This window comes from Leptodactylus fuscus, chromosome 2, assembly GCF_031893055.1.
Source record: "Leptodactylus fuscus isolate aLepFus1 chromosome 2, aLepFus1.hap2, whole genome shotgun sequence".
Taxonomy (NCBI): Eukaryota; Metazoa; Chordata; class Amphibia; order Anura; family Leptodactylidae; genus Leptodactylus; species Leptodactylus fuscus.
In genome coordinates, this window is record NC_134266.1 from 172,081,616 (window position 1) to 172,102,148 (window position 20,533).

General features: G+C 41.1%; 1 protein-coding gene across 5 annotated transcripts in view; it reads right to left on the reverse strand.

Moving 5' to 3' along the window:
* The window catches only part of UXS1 (UDP-glucuronate decarboxylase 1), a 43,695-nt gene extending 26,433 nt beyond the window's left edge, over positions 1–17,262 (reverse strand). Inside the window, exons 1-5 of one of the 5 annotated variants that reach the window (XM_075265139.1) lie at positions 17,010–17,262; positions 10,870–10,897; positions 9,562–9,610; positions 5,704–5,747; positions 638–698 (exon numbers count right to left, since the gene is read on the reverse strand). In XM_075265139.1, the coding sequence (XP_075121240.1) occupies positions 638–698; positions 5,704–5,747; positions 9,562–9,610; positions 10,870–10,897; positions 17,010–17,103 (276 nt within the window). In that variant the 5' untranslated portion in view covers positions 17,104–17,262. Of the gene's footprint in view, positions 1–637; positions 699–5,703; positions 5,748–9,561; positions 9,614–10,869; positions 10,898–16,542; positions 16,719–17,009 lie in introns of those variants that run through there. The other 4 variants (XM_075265138.1, XM_075265135.1, XM_075265134.1 and 1 more) reach the window with 4 other exon arrangements.
* Between the last annotated feature and the right edge of the window lie 3,271 nt (positions 17,263–20,533).

The following is a 20,533-nucleotide window of genomic DNA, read 5'->3' on the forward strand; positions in this document are numbered from 1 at the left end:
CTGCCGGGACCTGCGGAGGAGGAGCAGATTTGCAGCATGGCCGCGCTACTGCCACCGCTGGTTTTCTTCAGCGGCAGGAGCGTAACAATCTGCAGGCCCCGACAGCTAAGACACTCCCCGGCATCTGCTGTAATAGACCGGCGGATGCCGGGGAGTGTCTTAGCTGCCGGGGCCTGCAGATTGTCACGCTCCTGCCGCTGACGAAAACCAGCGGTGGCAGTAGCGCGGTCATGCTGCAAATCCCCCCGCTCCTCCCCCCACATTCAGACTATAAGACGCACCCTCATTTTCCTCCGAAATTTGGGGGAAAAAAGTGCGTCTTATAGTCCGAAAAATACGGTAAATGTTAACATTCCTTTTCATTTTTTGGGTCTCCATGTAGAAACAGGTGGTCTAGTGAGAAAACCTGACATCTTAAAAAAATATCATTGCTACATGTTGTTATTTTCCATTTTCAGCTTTCCTCACAAAACACAAACTCTCAATTTAAAGACCCCTGAGATCAGGGACAATAAAAACGGAGTTGGTTTTGTTATTGACTTGCTACAGTGCTAGGATATACTGTACATAGAAATACAAAAGGCACGGCAAGCATTTCCTTGCTTATGTAGGCCAGACAGACATTCCATATACTTACCAAAATTCTCTTCCTGTCTTTTTCTGACAGAAATTTCACAGGTGGGTATTTCTGCATAAAGCTGTAATAAAGAAACAAGCAAAAATAACAATGCGGGAAAATATCTTATACAGGAAACTACATATACATCTAGTTGTGTAGCTGCTGCATCCTAACCATCATAGGCAAATATATAGAGAAAATACTCGAACAATATTTGTAGTCAGTGTGTTTTGATATTTTCGTGTGTGATATATATATATATATATATATATATATATATATATATATATATATATATATATATATATATATATATATGTGAAGAGCTCAACGGAAAAATGGCCTAAGTCCAAAAATCAATATTGTGAGAAAAATGAAATTTAAAGTTTTAGCCTAAAGCAAACGGGCATTATTGTGGAATATATCTATCCAATGTAATCAGCTAATGAACACCGTTAATCCTAATCATAAATTGTATTATTTATTAAAAAAATTGCAGCTTCATGTATAAATATTATTTATTTAATATTATTAATTAATTACTACTATTATTAAACGATGAAGAATAATAATTACCTGCCTCCCTTTTCGGCGCTAAATATGTGCAAAAGTCGATTTAGAGCCTTTTAAACAATAAGACAAAGTTTTTACACTAATATAAACAACAGACCGGAAGTCACGATTTCAATGAAAAAATGACCAACGAGAGTGAAGTAAGTAAGTTTGTATTGGACTTAGGCCATTATTTCATTGAATGTAAATTCTTCTGCATTGAAATATATGGACTTAGGTCATTAATCCTAGGTACCTTGTAAACCCAATGCATAGAACGAGGTACAAAGAAGCTTTCTAGGTAATAATTTGAAATATGACAAAATGTGGACTTAGGCCATTTTTCCGTTGAGCTCTTCATATATATATATATATATATATATATATATATATATATATATATATATATATATATATATATATATATATATAAAATTCTAAACTATTATACACAAAAGAAAAGAGTTTGAGTTGGCATATTCCCCAATATATGAGGGAACGTTGACCAAATGTAAAGTTTGTGCTCAATATTTTTCCTATATCAAGTGTTAAAATACTCCCAATAGTTCTTAGCGGAAAACCTCAACTAGAAATCACAAAAGGGGTTTGATTCAGAGTTCAGTAAGTGACCCGATTCTCAAACCTTTCAGACTGTGAAGTATATATGGTCCATATGGAAGCATAAGCCAGAAAACTGCACTCCACCTACAACTAAATAACCCTCTCAAACTATTTCTTTCATAGGGAGCACTGTCAGCTCTTGTAGTACTAAATCTATAACATTTTACTGCTGTGATCGAACATCAGTATTACATTTATGGGAACGGACAGAAAAAGATTTGCAGTTACCATGGGCTAAAAATATACATGAACACAGGGACTACCTCAACATAAAAGACCCCCAAAGCTAGCGGGGTCACATTATACAAAATTACCTTTAAAGGGAGTCTGTCGCCAGAACAGTCCCCATTGAGCGATAGGAACCAACAGATAACCAGGGTGCACATGAATAAAACACTATTTTATGCTTTCCGATTTGTCTCCTTTGCTGAGATATTAGCCCCCTCCATATGCTAATGAGATGTTAGGAGTAAAGAGCACATCACCATTGTTCTCAATGAACTAAAGAGCTACATCCCTGCAATGACAGACAGTGCCAGCTCGTGTACATGTCACTCATAGCGGAGATGGAGGGAGAAACTGGGTACTGGAAAGCATAGCTCTTTGCAGCAATGAGAGCAGCTGTCATGTCATCATTGCACCAAATAGATTATTAGCACGTAAAGAAAATAAATAAGTAACTCAGAAATGGAGGAACTGATCAAAAAACAGGAAAAAACAAAAAACATTTTGTTCATATGAAGACATGACTGACTGCTTAAAGGGGTTGGCCACTTTCAGACCAATATTGACAAACAAATGTACAATAAAAAGATATATAATTTTCCAATATACTTTCTGTATCAATTCCTCGCGGTTTTCTAGATCTCTGCTTGCTGTCATTCATTCTGTTACTTCTAGTGGATAAAACTCTGACCATGGTCATGTGATTTACGGTCCCTGGTCATGTGATGTACACAGGTGCCGCTCATTATAGTCACAGCACAATAATCAGACATCTGCCTGGTAATCAGCTGTGCACCTGTGTGCTCATCACATGACCATGGACCGTAAATCACATGACCATGGTCAGACTTTTATCCACTAGAAGTAACAGAATGAATGACAGCAAGCAGAAATCTAGAAAAACGTGAGGAATTGATACAGAAAGTATATTGGAAAATTGTATAACTTTTTATTATACAAACTATAGCATTTGTCTCTTAATATTGGTCTGAAAGTGGACAACCCCTTTAAAGTTCAATAGGGACTGCTCTAGTGGAAGACTCCATGCATAGTGATCTGCAGGCTATGGCCAAGCATTTACACAAAAATAAGGATTAGCACAAGAATATGACTACATAAGTAATTATCATTTTATTACAAAGAAACTTAAATATTATGTAGATTACAACCATAAAAGATTTAAACTATAACCCTATTTTGGAGGTAATATCATGAAAGGTACAAGTTTCCTCTCGATCTGAGGAGTTGTTTCTCAGGGTCCTCAAATGTATATTGAGAGAACCCGAACTGTGAATGATCATGATGATGGTGGATGACAGGAACACTTTCTTGTGCATATTGTCACTCCTTAGGGAGAGACCACCATATAGGTGTGTGGAGACTTGTTAAGCCTTTAGCACTCCACTTTGCAAGGAACTATGGGAAGAATATGCAAATCTGCCTTCCATGATGTAATTAGGACGACAGTTGCTGCCTCATTGTTGCAAACCAATAGAGGGCGCTCACTGGAATGTGCAAGCCCGTCTTAAGACAGGATTCCAGTGAAACAACCCAATAATGGCTGCTCCCTTTAGCCTCATGCCCGACCTTCATAGGCCTATGAAGGTCGGGCATGAGGCTAAAGGGAGCAGCCATTATTGGGTTGTTTCACTGGAATCCTGTCTTAAGACGGGCTTGCACATTCCAGTGAGCGCCCTCTATTGGTTTGCAACAATGAGGCAGCAACTGTCGTCCTAATTACATCATGGAAGGCAGATTTGCATATTCTTCCCATAGTTCCTTGCAAAGTGGAGTGCTAAAGGCTTAACAAGTCTCCACACACCTATATGGTGGTCTCTCCCTAAGGAGTGACAATATCCCCCGAACCCTGTCTAAGCCTCTCACCTATACCAGGTTATAGTCCTCTCTACATCGGGCTGATGAGATCCAACCAGATCGAAACAGCTGTCCTCGATTGAGAGACTATACCCGGTATTAATCCCAGCGTCATTGCTAAACAAAGGCCTCTTGGAAGGTCGGGCATGAGGCTAAAGGGAGCAGCCATTATTGGGTTGTTTCACTGGAATCCTGTCTTAAGACGGGCTTGCACATTCCAGTGAGCGCCCTCTATTGGTTTGCAACAATGAGGCAGCAACTGTCGTCCTAATTACATCATGGAAGGCAGATTTGCATATTCTTCCCATAGTTTCTTGTGCATAGTAACTTTGCAACCCATTCCAGTTGTATGTGTATACAGTACTAGAGAAACCACAGTTTTCTATAGAAGAGATTGGGCTGCCGCTGGATTAAACATGGTACTTGTGTCCTGGGAGAGCAGCTCCTATACACAGCAGACCTGCACCCACTTGCAGATGCAATGCTTCTTAGGATTATTCACATAATGGTTCAATAAGTCCCATGTGATCAGTTTTAGCTGGTCAACAACCTTCTACTTCTAGAAATATTGTAGTTCCCCAGAACAAAGGTCTACATGAACTCAGAGACAGATTGGAAGGGAAAACATCTCCAGTACTATACTGGCAAGGGCACGTTCTGCCAGGAATTGCTAATAGCTTCCCAAATTAGTGCGACACAAACGTGGTAAATAATGAATATTAACTATCTAAGACCTCATGCACACGACTGTGAATATTGTCAGTGTGCTAGCCATGCTATTCATAGTTAGTACGCTGAACCATTATATTCTATGGACCCAGAAACCTGACGGTGTATTATCACAGGGCTGCGAGTCTGGTGCAAAACTCAGGACATGTCCTATTCCTGTCCATTTTGTGGCCTGGGATCAGCAAAGTAAATTAATGGGGTTGAGCTGCTCTTGAGATTTCAGGATCGTTTTTAAAATCCGATTTCCGATCATTTTCCATTCGAACCCGATCGCAATTCCGATCCTAATGCAATTCAATGGTATTTTTTTTAATGATCGAAGATCGGATTTTAAAAACGATCCTATTCACTACACAGCATGGAACGCTTAAATTTTTGGACTCCCCGCTGTGTAGTGATTGAAAAAAAAAAAAAAGTCCCCCGGCTACTTAGTACCCCCACTTACCTGCACAGAATCGCTGCCGCTCCCCGTTCTTCTCGCTCCTCTTCTTTCTCCTTCACATGCCTTCAGAACGCCGTGTGCGCCCCCCGCCTCACAGGCTAGCGTTAGAGATGCTGGTAGTAGGCGGGGCTTGTTGTGGTTTAGGAGAGTGTGCATCACTCACGTCTCCCCTCCCAGTACCCACTCATACTCTCCTAAGCGACAAGCCCCGCCTTCTCCCAGCATCTCTAACACTAGCCTGGGAGGCGGGGGTGCATACAGCGCTCTGAAGGCATGTGAAGGAGAAAGAAGAGAAGAGAGAAGAACGGGGAGCGGCAGCGGATCTGTGCAGGTAAGTTGAGCAATCGGTATCGGAATTCCGTTCCCGTTCTTTTTTTTTTTTTTAAGGCGGGATCGGAACCCAATCCTGAAATTTACTCGATCGCCGATCGGGATCTGATCCCGATCGCTCAACCCTGAATGGGGTGGCACAAAGATATCATCCATGTGCTGTCTGTGCCGTTCAGCCACAGACCCGACTCATGCATACGGTCCTGTGTGTAGGAGGGGGATTGCACTGCCATGCTACTTAACAGTATGTAGGAGAAATGAGCAATATCCAGTAATATCAATGAACATGTAGTGTCACAAAATGACTTACCTCTTTTCCAAATCTCTTATTTTCTCCCTCAATGGTGCAATCACCTGTACAAAAAAAAAATAAAAATAATAATAATAACACTGAAATAAAATGTTTGATGACGATATTTTGTGACACTTAGGGTATATTCACATAGTGGAATTCTCACAAAGATTTTTTTTTTTTTTTTGGGGGGGGGGGGGGGGGGGTGAAAAGCTGAATTACCAGACAGATGTCTGATTATTGTGCTGTGACTAGAATGAGCTGTGTACACACTGAGCTTATCACATGACTATGGACTGTAAGTCACATGACCATGGTCAGACTTTTATCCACTAGAAGTAACAGAATGAATGGCAGAGAGGGCTGAAGTGGGGGTGGTCGCTTAAAACAGTCAAATCCCACTATAAAATGTAGAACAGTTGTTCTCGGGGCTATGGAGTTGGATAAAAAAACAATTTCGGTTGGAGTTCAAAAAAGCTACCAACTCCAGCACCAAAAAAAAAATAATAAAAAAAATTAGTTATACAATTATTAATATTGTATAATTAATTAGATGTATACACTTTCATAGGAATTCAATAACTGGCTTTTAATAAACGAAAGAATCTTTATTGCTTCTGACTGACCATGGCTGTCATATGAAACATGAGACCACACAAGATCACAGTCTTACCCTCATTATTCCTGAAGCAAACCCCTGTTGAAAACGCAGGTAGAATTTGAAGCAGCTTCATTTAAACGTGCCAATCCCAGCTGTGTTTTCAACTGCGGATATCGCCAGATATAATAAAAGTTAAAACCTGTCAGAATCTTATCTTTCACATGACACCCGATACACTATTCTAAGTTTTAAAAGCATTTGAAGTGACTCACCAGACTAAGGCCGAGTTCACATCTGCACCCTGGCCTCCGTTATGTAGGTTTTTCGTTTCCTGCCCGAAAATGGGCAAGAGACGGAAACCTGCAGTCAAATTTCAAACGCATTCATTTGAATGGGTTTGGAAACTGTCCGGCCGGGAGCGCAGGTGAGCGTTTTGTGCTCTCTACGGCAAAACAGTTTTTTTTTTTTTTTTTAACCGGACACGAAGTCGGACATGCAGGACTGTGAATCCGGTTAAAAAAAAAACAAAAAAAAAAACAACAACACACGTTTCGCCATGGAGAGCACAAAACACTCCCCGGAGCTCATGGCCGGACACTGTCTGTCGGGGTTCTGTCTTCTGTCTGCAGGGGTTCTGTCTTCTGTCTGCAGAAGATGGAAACCCAACAGGCGGAGATCGAGCGCAGATGTGAACGAGCCCTTAGGAACAAAATACCAGTGAGAGAAACAATATACAAAGGAAAGAAAAATAGATTTCAGCACAGGGCGACATCCGACTGCCTGGGGTTATCGCTGAGACCTGCGTCTGGGCCTCAGTAGTCAGTTGGGGCACGCCGACATCACAACACTTTGACCCAGTGTCATGATGTCTGTGCATTTGTTGCATCAGCATCATGACATCAGCAAACCCCACTTGACCGCTGAGGCCCAATCACAGGCTTCAGCAGTGAGCCTGGGGCATGAGACGTCATTCAGGGATTGGAAAAGGCCAGCGGATGATGCCAGGGGGCTCCTACAAACCCAAAAGAGGTGAGTGTAATATGTGTATTCACTTCCCCTGGGCCTCTACCACTTATACTCTGGAGTTGGAGGAGATAGCACTCATGTCAAACCTCACAAATACTCATCCAGACAAATCTTGGGAGTTTCACCCTTCTCTATACAAAGTATTGATCAGAGCACCACAACAGATGGCCCTGTTCATCCAAACAGATCAGTTCTTTTAATGTAAAAATGGTTGATAGTTGGATCTGTTTTTCCTTTTTTTAAAAAAAAATAAATAAATAAATAAAAATACACACAGATTCTTTAAATTGATCTGTTGAATGGACAGCCAAAACCTGATATGAATGACGCTCACCACATACAGTGGGGCAAAAAAGTATTTAGTCAGTCACCAATAGTGCAAGTTCCACCACTTAAAAAGATGAGAGGCGTCTGTAATTTACATCATAGGTAGTCCTCAACTATGAGAGACAAAATGAGAAAACAAATCCAGAAAATCACATTGTCTGATTTTGTAAGAATTTATTTGCAAATTATGGTGGAAAATAAGTATTTGGTCACCTACAAACAATCAAGATTTCTGGCTCTCACAGACCTGTAACTTCTTCTTTAAGAGTCTCCTCTTTCCTCCACTCATTACCTGTAGTAATGGCACCTGTTTAAATTTGTTATCAGTATAAAAAGACACCTGTGCACACCCTCAAACAGTCAGACTCCAAACTCCACTATGGTGAAGACCAAAGAGCTGTCAAAGGACACCAGAAACAAAATTGTAGCCCTGAACCAGGCTGGGAAGACTGAATCTGCAATAGGCAACCAGCTTGGATTGAAGAAATCAATTGTGGGAGCAATAATTAGAAAATGGAAGACATACAAGACCACTGATAATCTCCCTCGATCTAGGGCTCCACGCAAAATCTCACCCCGTGGGGTCAAATTGATGACAAGAACGGTGAGCAAAAATCCCAGAACCACGCGGGGGGACCTAGTTAATGAACTGAAGAGAGCTGGGACCAATGTAACAAAGCCTACCATCAGTAACACACTACGCCACCAGGGACTCAGATCCTGCAGTGCCAGACGTGTCCCACTGCTTAAGCCAGTACATGTCCGGGCCCGTCTGAAGTTTGCTAGAGAGCATTTGGATGATCCAGAAGAGTATTGCGAGAATGTCCTATGGTCTGATGAAACCAAACTGGAACTGTTTGGTAGAAACACAACTTTTCGTGTTTGGAGGAAAAAGAATACTGATTTGCATCCATCAAACACCATACCTACTGTAAAGCATGGGGGTGGAAACATCATGCTTTGGGGCTGTTTCTCTGCAAAGGGGCCAGGACGACTGATCCGGGTACATGAAAGAATGAATGGGGCCATGTATTGTGAGATTTTGAATGCAAACCTCCTTCCATCAGCAAGGGCATTGAAGATGAAACATGGCTGGGTCTTTCAACATGACAATGATCCAAAGCACACCGCCAGGAGTGGCTTTGTAAGAAGCATTTCAAGGTCCTGGAGTGGCCTAGCCAGTCTCCAGATCTCAACCCTATAGAAAACCTTTGGAGGGAGCTGAAAGTCCGTGTTGCCAAGCGACAGCCCCAAAACATCACTGCTCTAGAGGAGATCTGCATGGAGGAATGGGCAAACATACCAACAACAGTGTGTGCCAACCTTGTGAAGACTTACAGAAAACGTTTGACCTCTGTCATTGCCAACAAAGGATATAGAACAAAGTATTGAGATGAAATTTTGTTACTGACCAAATACTTATTTTCCACCATAATTTGCAAATAAATTCTTACAAAATCAGACAATGTGATTTTCTGGATTTGTTTTCTCATTTTGTCTCTCATAGTTGAGGTCTACCTATGATGTAAATTACAGACGCCTCTCATCTTTTTAAGTGGTGGAACTTGCACTATTGGTGACTGACTAAATACTTTTTTGCCCCACTGTACATTAAACGTACACATACTATTGGATGCAATATGAAAACACCATAAGTAGTGTAGAAGAATCTATAAGGGATTTAAAGTTGTGTACAATGGAGAGAGAAAATAAAGTATAAATAAGCTAGACCGCTTTCATCCATAATATATATTTTTTATGATCTAATTTATATACACGCTCTCTGTGAGAGTGCTGGGTTCCATCACCACGTAGGGACAGCATTGCAAAAGAAATAACATAATGGAACTGGCACTCTAATATAAAGCAGAAGAGTTGTAAGATAAATGCTGTGTAATGCACAGGAAAATAATGTAACAGACCTCTTCAATTTCCTTTTCCATCTTCTGCTCCCCAGTCTCCTGGATTGACCTGCTGAGAGAAAATACGTAGGTAGGTCAAGACAATCATATGTGACGCGTGTGGCTGTCTGAGCCTGGTGACACGTTTCAGACTTTTCCAATATACTTTCTGTAACAATTCCTACGTTTTCTAGTTCTCTGGTTACTGTCACTCATTCTGCTTTCTCTCTGTAGATAAAAACCAGTCCATGGTGATGTGATGTTACCAGAAAGACGTCAGATTACTGCGCTGTGACTAGAACGAACTGTGCAATGGTGCATCCATCACATGGCCGTGGACGGTGCATCCATCACATGGCCGTGGACGGTGCATCCATCACATGGCCGTGGACGGTGCATCCATCACATGGCCGTGGACGGTGCATCCATCACATGGCCGTGGACGGTGCATCCATCACATGGCCGTGGATGGTGCATCACTGGGACTAAGCAGAATGAATGACAGTAAACAGAGGTCTAGAAAGCCTCTGTTTTCTAGAAAGGAATTGATATGGAACATTGTATACATTTTCTTTATACAAACAATAACATTTGTCACTCAATATTGATCTGAAACTGGAGAGCCCCTTTAAAATGCAATTAAACTTTTAGGCAACTTTTGATTTCCGGCAGTATTTAAGTCATTAATAAGTTTAATAATATACTTTATTAACAAATTTTGGAAGTTTCTCTGAAATCCTGCACTGATTGTTATTGTGTACGGAGTACAGAGCTGTGTAAGATATGGAGAAAATGAGGGCAACGCTTGGTTTCTGGAAATGCCGAAATGGAACGTCACCAGATCATTAGAAACGCCCCAGGTATATAGGTAAATATAGATTTTTTTTTTTTCAAATGAAGCCAATTAGAAATTAGGCGGAGGGAGGGGGTTTAGTTTAGGGATTAATTTTACATTTATGTCAGACAACCCTTTTAAGTGATAACTCCCCAGGATATCAGCACTAAATATTAAAGAAGGCTTAGCACATTTCTTACAAGATTCAGCAGAGGGTATATGTCTAAAGAATGACGACAACAGAACTTACAGTGCAACCTCTCCTACAGGACAAGAAAACAACCCTTTTTATATATTTTTTTTCTCCTTTGAATAATAGAAAAAAACAAAACAACTAAGGTGTCACTGTGTTGTCCCCGCAACTCCCCATGGTTGCAAACATTAACGCTACAATGTGGTTAATCCTAGGGCCCTCATCTATCACATAAGCAGAAAATATAATTTACTGTTTTCACATAGATTAACAATTTTAACGATGAATGAAATAATCCTACCTCATGTTGACAAAGTTTCCCCAAACAGCTGAAGAAGAAAAAGAAAAAAAAATATTAAAGGATGGATATAAAAATATAAGACACTCAGTAAGTACAAGGCTGAAAGTTGTCAGTTGCTTAAATTTACATGAAAAAAGGATGTTCATAACAACCCCGGAGCAACTATTTCACTTGCAGACATTTCCAGGAACAGACAAGTCAGACCGCCCTCTGCCAGCCTTTCAGCAGAAGTCATGTCCACTTATGTAAATTCTATGCAAAACACAGCAGTCGTGCTGAAAACCATTTTACTGAGACCTCAGGAGTTGTGTACCTATGGAGAATCCTCTCCAACTCAATTCTAACCATTGGTCGCCTGCAAGTCTCCCAATTACAGTGAATGTGGTTTTAGTACAATAGTGCCAAACACAAGAGAGACCTGGATTACATAACTATGGCTGGGGAGAAGCGTTGTATCTGTGACAATGCAGATCTATTAGTAACGTAGTGTAAGTGTAAACGCCCTAAAGCATAACCAACCAAGGCAACCACATTAATGCTGAACCCCAACGTTGTGAAAATGTTGCGCTTTTTCCACGGAGGAAACACTGCAGCAAAAAATGCTGTGTTTCACATTACCTGCAGAGTGAATGCAATTCTGGCTAATACCATCCACACATTGCAGAAAAAAAAAAAATCTGTTGCCATTTCAAAAACCCCTGAGTTTCTGAAAATCACTGCATGTTAATTTTACCTACAGAAATGCAGGCGATTTCTCTAGCCATTATATTGGCAGAAAGTTCTCAAAGAAAAACTATGTGAAAACACTGTAGAAAAGAAAAAAGTGAAGCAGTTCTGCAGCGTTACATGGGGTCTTAGCCTAAAAGCCATCTGGAACTAGAGATGACTCTTATAGACCACATTGTCATGGTTTTAAAAAATGAGGTGCAGCAAGTAATAGTGTATATTAAAGAGGTACTCTGGGACTTTGCTAGGTAACAGCATGATCAGCTGATTGAAAGGGGCTGCAGCTCTCCAGTGAGCTCCTCCTTCCCTTTATTGTTACCAGCCACAGCTCTATACATCTTCTAGTGGCTGTGCCTGGTACTGCAGCTATTTCCTAATCAAGTGTATAGCACCAGGCTCTTCTGTTATTAAAAATACAGACCCATGCCTGATAATAAGGAAAGGTATATGGCACTCACTAGAGAAATAAGACCTGTTCAATCGGATAAAGGTCTCAGATTAAAAAAAAAAAAGCTTTAAGGCTTAGGCCTGGTTCACATCTGCGTTCAGTATTTCATTTGGGGAGTCCGCTTGGAGACCCCCCACAAGGAATACCGAATGCATTAAAAAGTGGTTAGCTAAGAAACCACACGGACCCCATAGTCTATAATGGGGTCTGTGTGGTTTCCGCTCGGTGTTCGCATGGAAACCACATGAACCCGATTATAGTTTATGGGGTCTGTGTGGTTTCTTAGCTAACTGCTTTTTAATGGGTTCAGTATTCCGTTCGGGGGGGGGGGGGGGGGTCCCCAAGCGGACTCCCCGAAGGGAATGCCAAACATAGATGTGAACCGGGCCTAATTGTTATGGGAAAAAAACTTAAAGATTTGCCTTTAACTCATCCCTATCTCATCTCCCATCTCTATGGGAGCTTCAGGTACAATCTGCTTGAAGATAGGGCAGGATTCCCTATCTGACTGCCTCCCATTTAAGAATGAACAGGAGGTAGATTTCAGGGGGTTTTGAAGCTGATTTTGGAGCAGGACCTATCTCAAAATTAGCTAAAAAACAAAAACTTGTACGGGAACATAGCTTTCAACTATGAATGAAAATTGGTGATACATTGAGGATCTGTCACACAATGGACCCCAACAGTGCCACCGACAAGGAGTCCATTATTTAGCTTCAGTAAACAACACACACAACTCTGCACACTGTGCTATTTTTTCAGTTGAAAGTGACAGAATCTGTGAAGGAAGTTCCTGCCAGAGCCTCTGACACAGACGTAAACACAGCCTAAGGGATCTTCTAGACAAATATGAGATGAAGGAGTTATAAAGATGTCACGTCATATGAGATCATCTTGTATTTTGAGCTGCAGCTTTGGAACAGGTGTATGGTAGTTTAATATGTTCATCAGGTCAATTAACTGGCAGGCTCAAAAATAGAAGCTTGTGTTGATAGTACCCGTCGGACACACGCATAAGTCCCACGCTGCATAAATAGACCGAACACAGGAGCCTAGCCTTAATGTATTGCACCAAGGTGTGTTTTGTTTTTTAAAGAGTCAAAATGCAACAGCGCATCTCAAATTGCAGAAGAAACATTGTGAATGCTCTGCTGAAGGTCTGCATGGACGTTCAACAGGAACCTCATAATTACTGGGGGAAGGGGGTAAAGCTGTTGCTGAGTGAGGCATACTAATATTCATAACTGCTTCATGTGAGTGGGGTGTAAAAGACATCAGCCCTGCCACGTAAATGGGGAGTTGGCTCTGATTCCAAGTGTCCACCATTGTGGATTGGAAGATGTCCACCTTATGCATATGCTGAGAAAGTACAGAAGCTTGTGACCCTTTTAGTTTGATGTTCTGAAGATAATGAAAATATTGTTAGTGCCCGACCTAAGAGTTTCACTTCTCGACCGATAAAATGTAACACAACCCTGAATTCATGGGCATATCCTGTATAATGGACCAGGCAAGGAAACTTGTAGCAGTGCATTGGCTGCAGCCAAAGGTTCCCCCTAAAAGGGAACTCTGCTACACTGAACACTATCATTAGATTAGAGAAAATGGTTTACAACAAGCATAAGGCAACCTCTAACTTCAAAGGGGTATGGCTCCATGGCTGAGTGCCCTAGATGTGCCATGTAAGATACGGCCTGAGTCTACAGGTTTATAGTCTCAAATCGGTGCTATGAATATGTCGATTTACTTGTTCTTAGAAGCCGGTTTATGCTCTTTGTACAGCTATCTGATAAAAAAATGTTCTATGACACCCTAACCTGTCGGAATCCCATATCATGGCCACCGGACTCTGCACAGGTTTCCGCAGATAACCGCTTATTTTTAAGAAGATTAGGTTTCCATTCGGGGGTCCCCAAGCGGACCCCCCGAACGGAAATCCAAACTGCAGATGTCAACCCAGCAAGTTGTGGAAAAGTTGCATTTTTAATCAATATTTATTCATTTTTAAGGCAAAGTCTTAGGAATGCATTTAGCATAAGGGAGAAGCCCTTCTAAGTTTCCCATTCATTTTGAAGTCACTCTTGGCTGCGCTCACAAAAATGGCAGAAAAATATGCCTTGGCCTTAATCCTTTCCATCAACAGCCATTTTTTGTTTTCTAATTTTGGATTTTTATTCCCAGCATTTCAAAACATAACTTTTTTTATCCATTCAAAGTAAGGTTTCTTTTTTGCGAGGCCAGTTGTACTTTTTACACTAGGTTCACACTAGGGTTTCCATTCTTCGGGCCTGCTTGGGGACCCAAAAATGGAATCTCAGTCCGCTTAAAAAGCACCCGTGGACCCTAAAGACTATAATGGGGTTCGCTGGGTTTCTACCCTAAAAAAGGAAAAGAGAAAAGTTCTGCTTGCAGATGGAGCTTGCACATTGTATGAATAATTCCTGTTAAGAGAATAGCCAGCGGAACAGTTAGGAAGCACACAGGGCAAGGTGCACCGGGAAAATGTAGGGTACACTAGTATAGCTAGACAGTGACATGCTCACTAACAAGGCTAAAAATGTGACAGAGCTATGGTTGAACAACCCTTTAGGCTAAATCTGGCAATACACATTAGATTTTAGATGCCATTGCTCATTGAAAAGAACTGTGGTTGGTTGGGACAGATGCCATATTTACAAGTACAGGAACAGCTACAAACCTTCTAACAAGCATTCGACTATTTGGTAATGACCAACTTTAGATAATGGTTGGGTGTATGGGAGGAAGTGTTGTAGGCTTATGCATGACTGACCAATGTCAGACAGTCCAAAATCTGCCACATATGTACCAACAAAATCGTATGGGATGTACCAACAAAATCGTAGACAACCTCTTTAGCAAATTTCAGTTGCATTCTCTGATATCTGCCCTAGTCCAGGCCTGAGTAACAAAGAAAGCCATAGTAAGGAGCGCACATACCAAAACTGATACACCAATGGCATTTCAACACAATTTTCTGGAACATATACATGTACTGTACCAACATAGCCAATATATTTTTAAGAGGCATAGTAATGAGTTGCACAGGTATTAAAGAATATGCCACTTAAAGGAAAAGCAAACAAACAGGTCAAACCAGTCACTGATGCTTCAAAATCAAGAAAATAAGTCACCTCCTACAGATAATATAACCTAATCTATAAGTGACAGTATTCACTTACACCCGCAGAGATAATAACCAGAGCTTATGTAGGTCATATTAATTATATCTCTCTACTGCACAATACAGTAGTATACAGCAGCCAGTGCTCATATAGGTCATATTCACAATGTCTCTGCTTTGAACAAGGTACAATAGTATACAGCAACTGTAAGTCATATTAGCTATGTCCCTGTGCTGCACAGTATACAGTAGTATATAGCAGCCAGTATTTATGTTGGTTACGTTAGCTTTATCCCTGTGCTGCACAGTATATAGTAGTACAGAGGAACCAGCACTTATATTGGTGATATTAGCTATATTCCTGTACTACAAAGAATACAGTAGAATAGAGGAGCTAGTGCTTATGTTGGTCATATTCGCTATATCCCTGTACTACACAGTATACAGCAGCCAGTATTTATGTTGGTCATATTAGCTATACCCCTGTACTACACAGTATACAGCAGCCAGTATTTATGTTGGTCACATTAGCTATATCCCTGTACTACACAGTATACAGCAGCCAGTATTTATGTTGATCATATTAGCTATACTCCTGTAGTACACAGTATACAGCAGCCAGTATTTATGCTGGTCATATTCGCTATATCCCTGTACTACACAGTATACAGCAGCCAGTATTTATGTTGGTCATATTAGCTATATCCCTGTACTACACAGTATACAGCAGCCAGTATTTATGTTGGTCATATTGGCTATACCCCTGTACTACACAGTATACAGCAGCCAGTATTTATGTTGGTCATATTCGCTATATCCCTGTACTACACAGTATACAGCAGCCAGTATTTATGTTGGTCATATTCGCTATATCCCTGTACTACACAGTATACAACAGCCAGTATTTATGTTGGTCATATTCGCTATATCCCTGTACTACACAGTATACAGCAGCCAGTATTTATGTTGGTCATATTAGCTATATCCCTGTACTACACAGTATACAGCAGCCAGTATTTATGTTGGTCACATTAGCTATATCCCTGTACTACACAGTATACAGCAGCCAGTATTTATGTTGGTCACATTAGCTATATCCCTGTACTACACAGTATACAGCAGCCAGTATTTATGTTGGTCACATTCGCTATATCCCTGTACTACACAGTATACAGCAGCCAGTATTTATGTTGGTCACATTCGCTATATCCCTGTACTACACAGTATACAGCAGCCAGTATTTATGTTGGTCACATTAGCTATATCCCTGTACTACACAGTATACAGCAGCCAGTATTTATGTTGGTCACATTAGCTATATCCCTGTACTACACAGTATACAGCAGTCAGTGCTCACCACGATCACATTGCATTTCAGTGGGGAAAAACTTCCAGCATGGCAGCTCCAGCCTAGTGAGGGAAGAAAAGGGGGCATTGTCCTGTATAGTACAGGACCTCCTACACTCCTGAGTATAGATCCAGGACCTATATATACCCACACCAGTGACATATGGCATCTGCCCATGCTACACACAGCTGCACTAAGGCACCGGCACTGTCAGTGCACTGTGCCCACCTCATCCTGGCTCCTCCCCGCACTAATCACAAGGGGTCGGTCTCTACATCACACAGGGTACCAGGGCCGCCTGGCAGTGCCATGTAATAGAGGACGATGTGGCAGTGGCTACAGCAGCACTCTGCAGACCACCAGTCATATGTACATAGAGGCAGTGCCCGGCACTCTGACCACAATACACCTCATACTGCCCCCACCACACGGCCCGGGCTGCCTGGCAAAGAATGAATGGGCAAACGGGCACTCACAGGCTACATAGGCGATCAGGGCGAGTGCAATGAGCAGCTTCATCATCCTTCTATTGATTGCAGTCAGTAAACGACGCATTCGGCTTTTCACCATCACCGGCCGGACCTCGTTCCGTACCCGAACTCGCAGCCGGGGACATGGAACCCGGCGTCACAATTAAATCCCGGGAGGAGGGATTGAAGGCCAGGATAGGGGCACAAGCGTGAGTTCCTGCCCGGTCAGGACACCACGCATGCGCACAACTTCGCTGCACTTCATACACTCCGAATACAGGAAGAAAAACGCCGTGCAAATAAGACGTGTGAGCATGCGCGCCGCACACTGACGTTCGCTGATCACGTGATAGAACGTTAAGCCTCAGTATAATGCGTAGGCTTACCTAGCAACACCAGGTAGTGGTAGTGCGCCCAGAGCTGAGAGGCTGGATGGCACGTACCATCTGACTAGAGGAGGGGACCTCTTACTGATACTGTCTTGTTACTCTATTCATAGTGAGGCTTGAGTCAAACCAAGCAATTTTCATGAATCTTCATATTTTCTCTTAACCCTTTCACTGCCATGGGTCTCTGGAAATTTTGCACCTCAAATAGCCAGAGCAATTTTCACAGTTTTGAGCCGGACAAATCAAAGCTAAATTGCAACATTAAAAAAGCATCCAACCCCCCCATACCTATATATTTTCTTAAAGTAGACACCTGCAACATTGTCAGAATGCCACTTGGTACTGTATACGAACAGGCACCTTCATGCCATTTTGATTTAAAGTGAATGTTTTATGAAAAAATGCAAATAAATGTATATTAGTTGTTAAAAGCGGAAACCAAACAAAAATTTATATACACAAAACCTCCTAAAAATAAGAGTTCAACATGTGCAGAGTTCATACTTATCACTAGGGCCTACACCAGGATGCACGTGTCTTCAGAAAATCGCTAGAACTGGAAGGAACAAAAATCTGCTTTGAAGCTGGAAATGCTAAAAAAGTATCCTATAAAATGTAGGGATTACACACCATGAAAAGTAAGTGAACCCCTAAACCCTATATATCTTTTGAAGGTAGACAACCTGAAGATTACATATGTCTCAATGGGTCATCAATAGCCACATCCACCTTCATGCAACTTTGTGACAAACACAAATATTTTTTTTTTTTAAATGCACTAAAACACATATTTGCACCTAAAACTCATGTTCAATCTCACAATCATATACACAATATATTTAAAATAATAGCTTATGATGCATACAATGTGTATATATACTTTATGTACCGCAAATATCAACTACAACAAGAGCGCAGACTCCCAAAAACACTGATACAGAAGACAAGCAGGATTTTGCTGTTATTCACTAATAAGTTAAAAAGCTATCCTGCACCTAGCAAACTGTGACTGACACCAAAATCTAACTTTTTTTGAGATTACACAGCATACCGTATATAAAAACACAACTTAATGTTTCATATATACAACCACCTTTATGCAACGTTGCAGCAAACAGAAATTGCTAGCAAAAATTGCACAAAAATTCTAATTTGCCACTAAAGTGCAACTCAAGCAATCCCTTTCTGCAAACAAAATGTACTTTCTAAAAAACTGCAATATGTGAGGAGTTCATACATACCACACATGTATATATTTACAGGGGCAGGTGTTAAAGAAAAGCCAAAATCGCAGAAATGCGCCATCCCATTTTTTGCATGCAAATTAAATAGGGCTTTACATAAAAATATTATTTTCCATCCCCCTATAAATATTTTAGCAAACTATACGTTCATCTCTAGTGAAAATCGTTATTACTATTATTTTAGCGTGTAACGGATATCGCTATAGACGTATTTTACTCAGGTATAGACAGGACAGGGATTGGGTGAAATGTAAACTTTATTCATGATTTTGTGAATATGTTGTGTAAGTGTTTGGTGCGACTTTTTTTTTTTTTTTTTGGTGCTGCGACGTGGACAAAGGTATATGTCTGGGTCACAGCACCAATAAACTTCCTGGTTATGTTCAGGGGGTATAACAAAAGAATACCCCTCTAGTAAAGCTCAGGGGGGAATTACATTATACCTGTATGTGACAATCAAAGTGCAAAAGTACTGTATGCTCTCTGATTGACAGGAGGGGGGAAATAGGGACTGAATCCCTTCTCCCCCCCCCCCTCCTGGTGTCACATACAGGTTATGCACAGAGACAGAGAAAATGCTTCTGTGTCTCTGTGTACGCTGCAGGCTGCTCCTCCTTCCTGTTTCACTAATGCTTCCCAAGACAGGCGGGGGAGGACACTTTAAAGTCCTGTATATCAGGACTCATTTGGCCTATGAAGATTATTTTAGATTCATTTTAAAGATGAGAATCTCATCTTTAAAATTATACCAAGATCTTCATAATAGCCCTTACAGATTTTTAGCGAATTGCTGTTAAGCCTTTCCCAACATCCACCATACTAGTATGCCGCATGTCGGGTGTTTAACTATAGGGCCGCCTGGGAGTCGGGCAGCCGCCATAGCCGCCAGGTGTCTACTGTGTTACACAGTAGAAAGCCAACGCTAATGCCGCCGATCGGTCCTCGGATTTTCCCGATTTTCCCGGCGGCGCATGGGCGCCGCCATTTTGCCGGTGATCGCTGGCTCCTGGAACAAGCTCCAGGGCCGACATCACATTTCCATGACAGCTGGGAGCCTTGTAAAGGCTCCCCGGCCGGTCTGCAGTCTCTTTCTTTTGCAGGCTGGTCTATGCAGCCTGCAAAAGAAATGATGATTTTTTGCAATGCAATAGCATTGTAATGCATTGCATTAGTGATCAGACCCCCTGGGGTTCAAGACCCCTAGGGGGTCTAATAAATGCAAATAAAAAAAAAAAAGTCAAAAAATTATAAAAAAAATATAAAAAGTATTAAAAATTCAAATCACCCCCCTTTCCCTAGAACACATATAAAAGTAGTTAAATACTGTGAAACACATACATGTTAGGTATCCCTGTGTCTGAAATCGCCCGCTCTACAAATCTATAAAAATATTTTTCCTGTACAGTAAACACCATAGCGAGAAAAATAGTCAAAAGTGCCAAACTGCCGTTTTTTTCACTGTTTTGATTCTGATAAAAATTAGAATAAAAAGTGATCAAAGCAATAGCATTTCCCGAAAATGGTAGAAGTAAAAAGTTCACCCAGCCCCGCAAAAAAAGACACCCTATGCATCCCCGTACACTGACGTATAAAAAAGTTACAGCTGTCAGAATATAGCGACTTTTAGAAAAAATATTTTTTAACACAGTTTTGGATTTTTTTTAAAGGGGTTAAAATGTAAATAAAACCATATAAATTTGGTATCTCCGGAATCGTACCGAAACACAAAATACAGGGGACATGTCATTTTGGCTGCATAGTGAACGCCGTAAAACCGAAGCCCGTAAGAAAGTTGCAGAAATGCATTTTTTCTTCAAATCCACCCCATTCTGAATTTTATTCCAGCTTCTCAGTACATTATACAGAATACTTAATGGTGGCATCATGAAGAAAAATT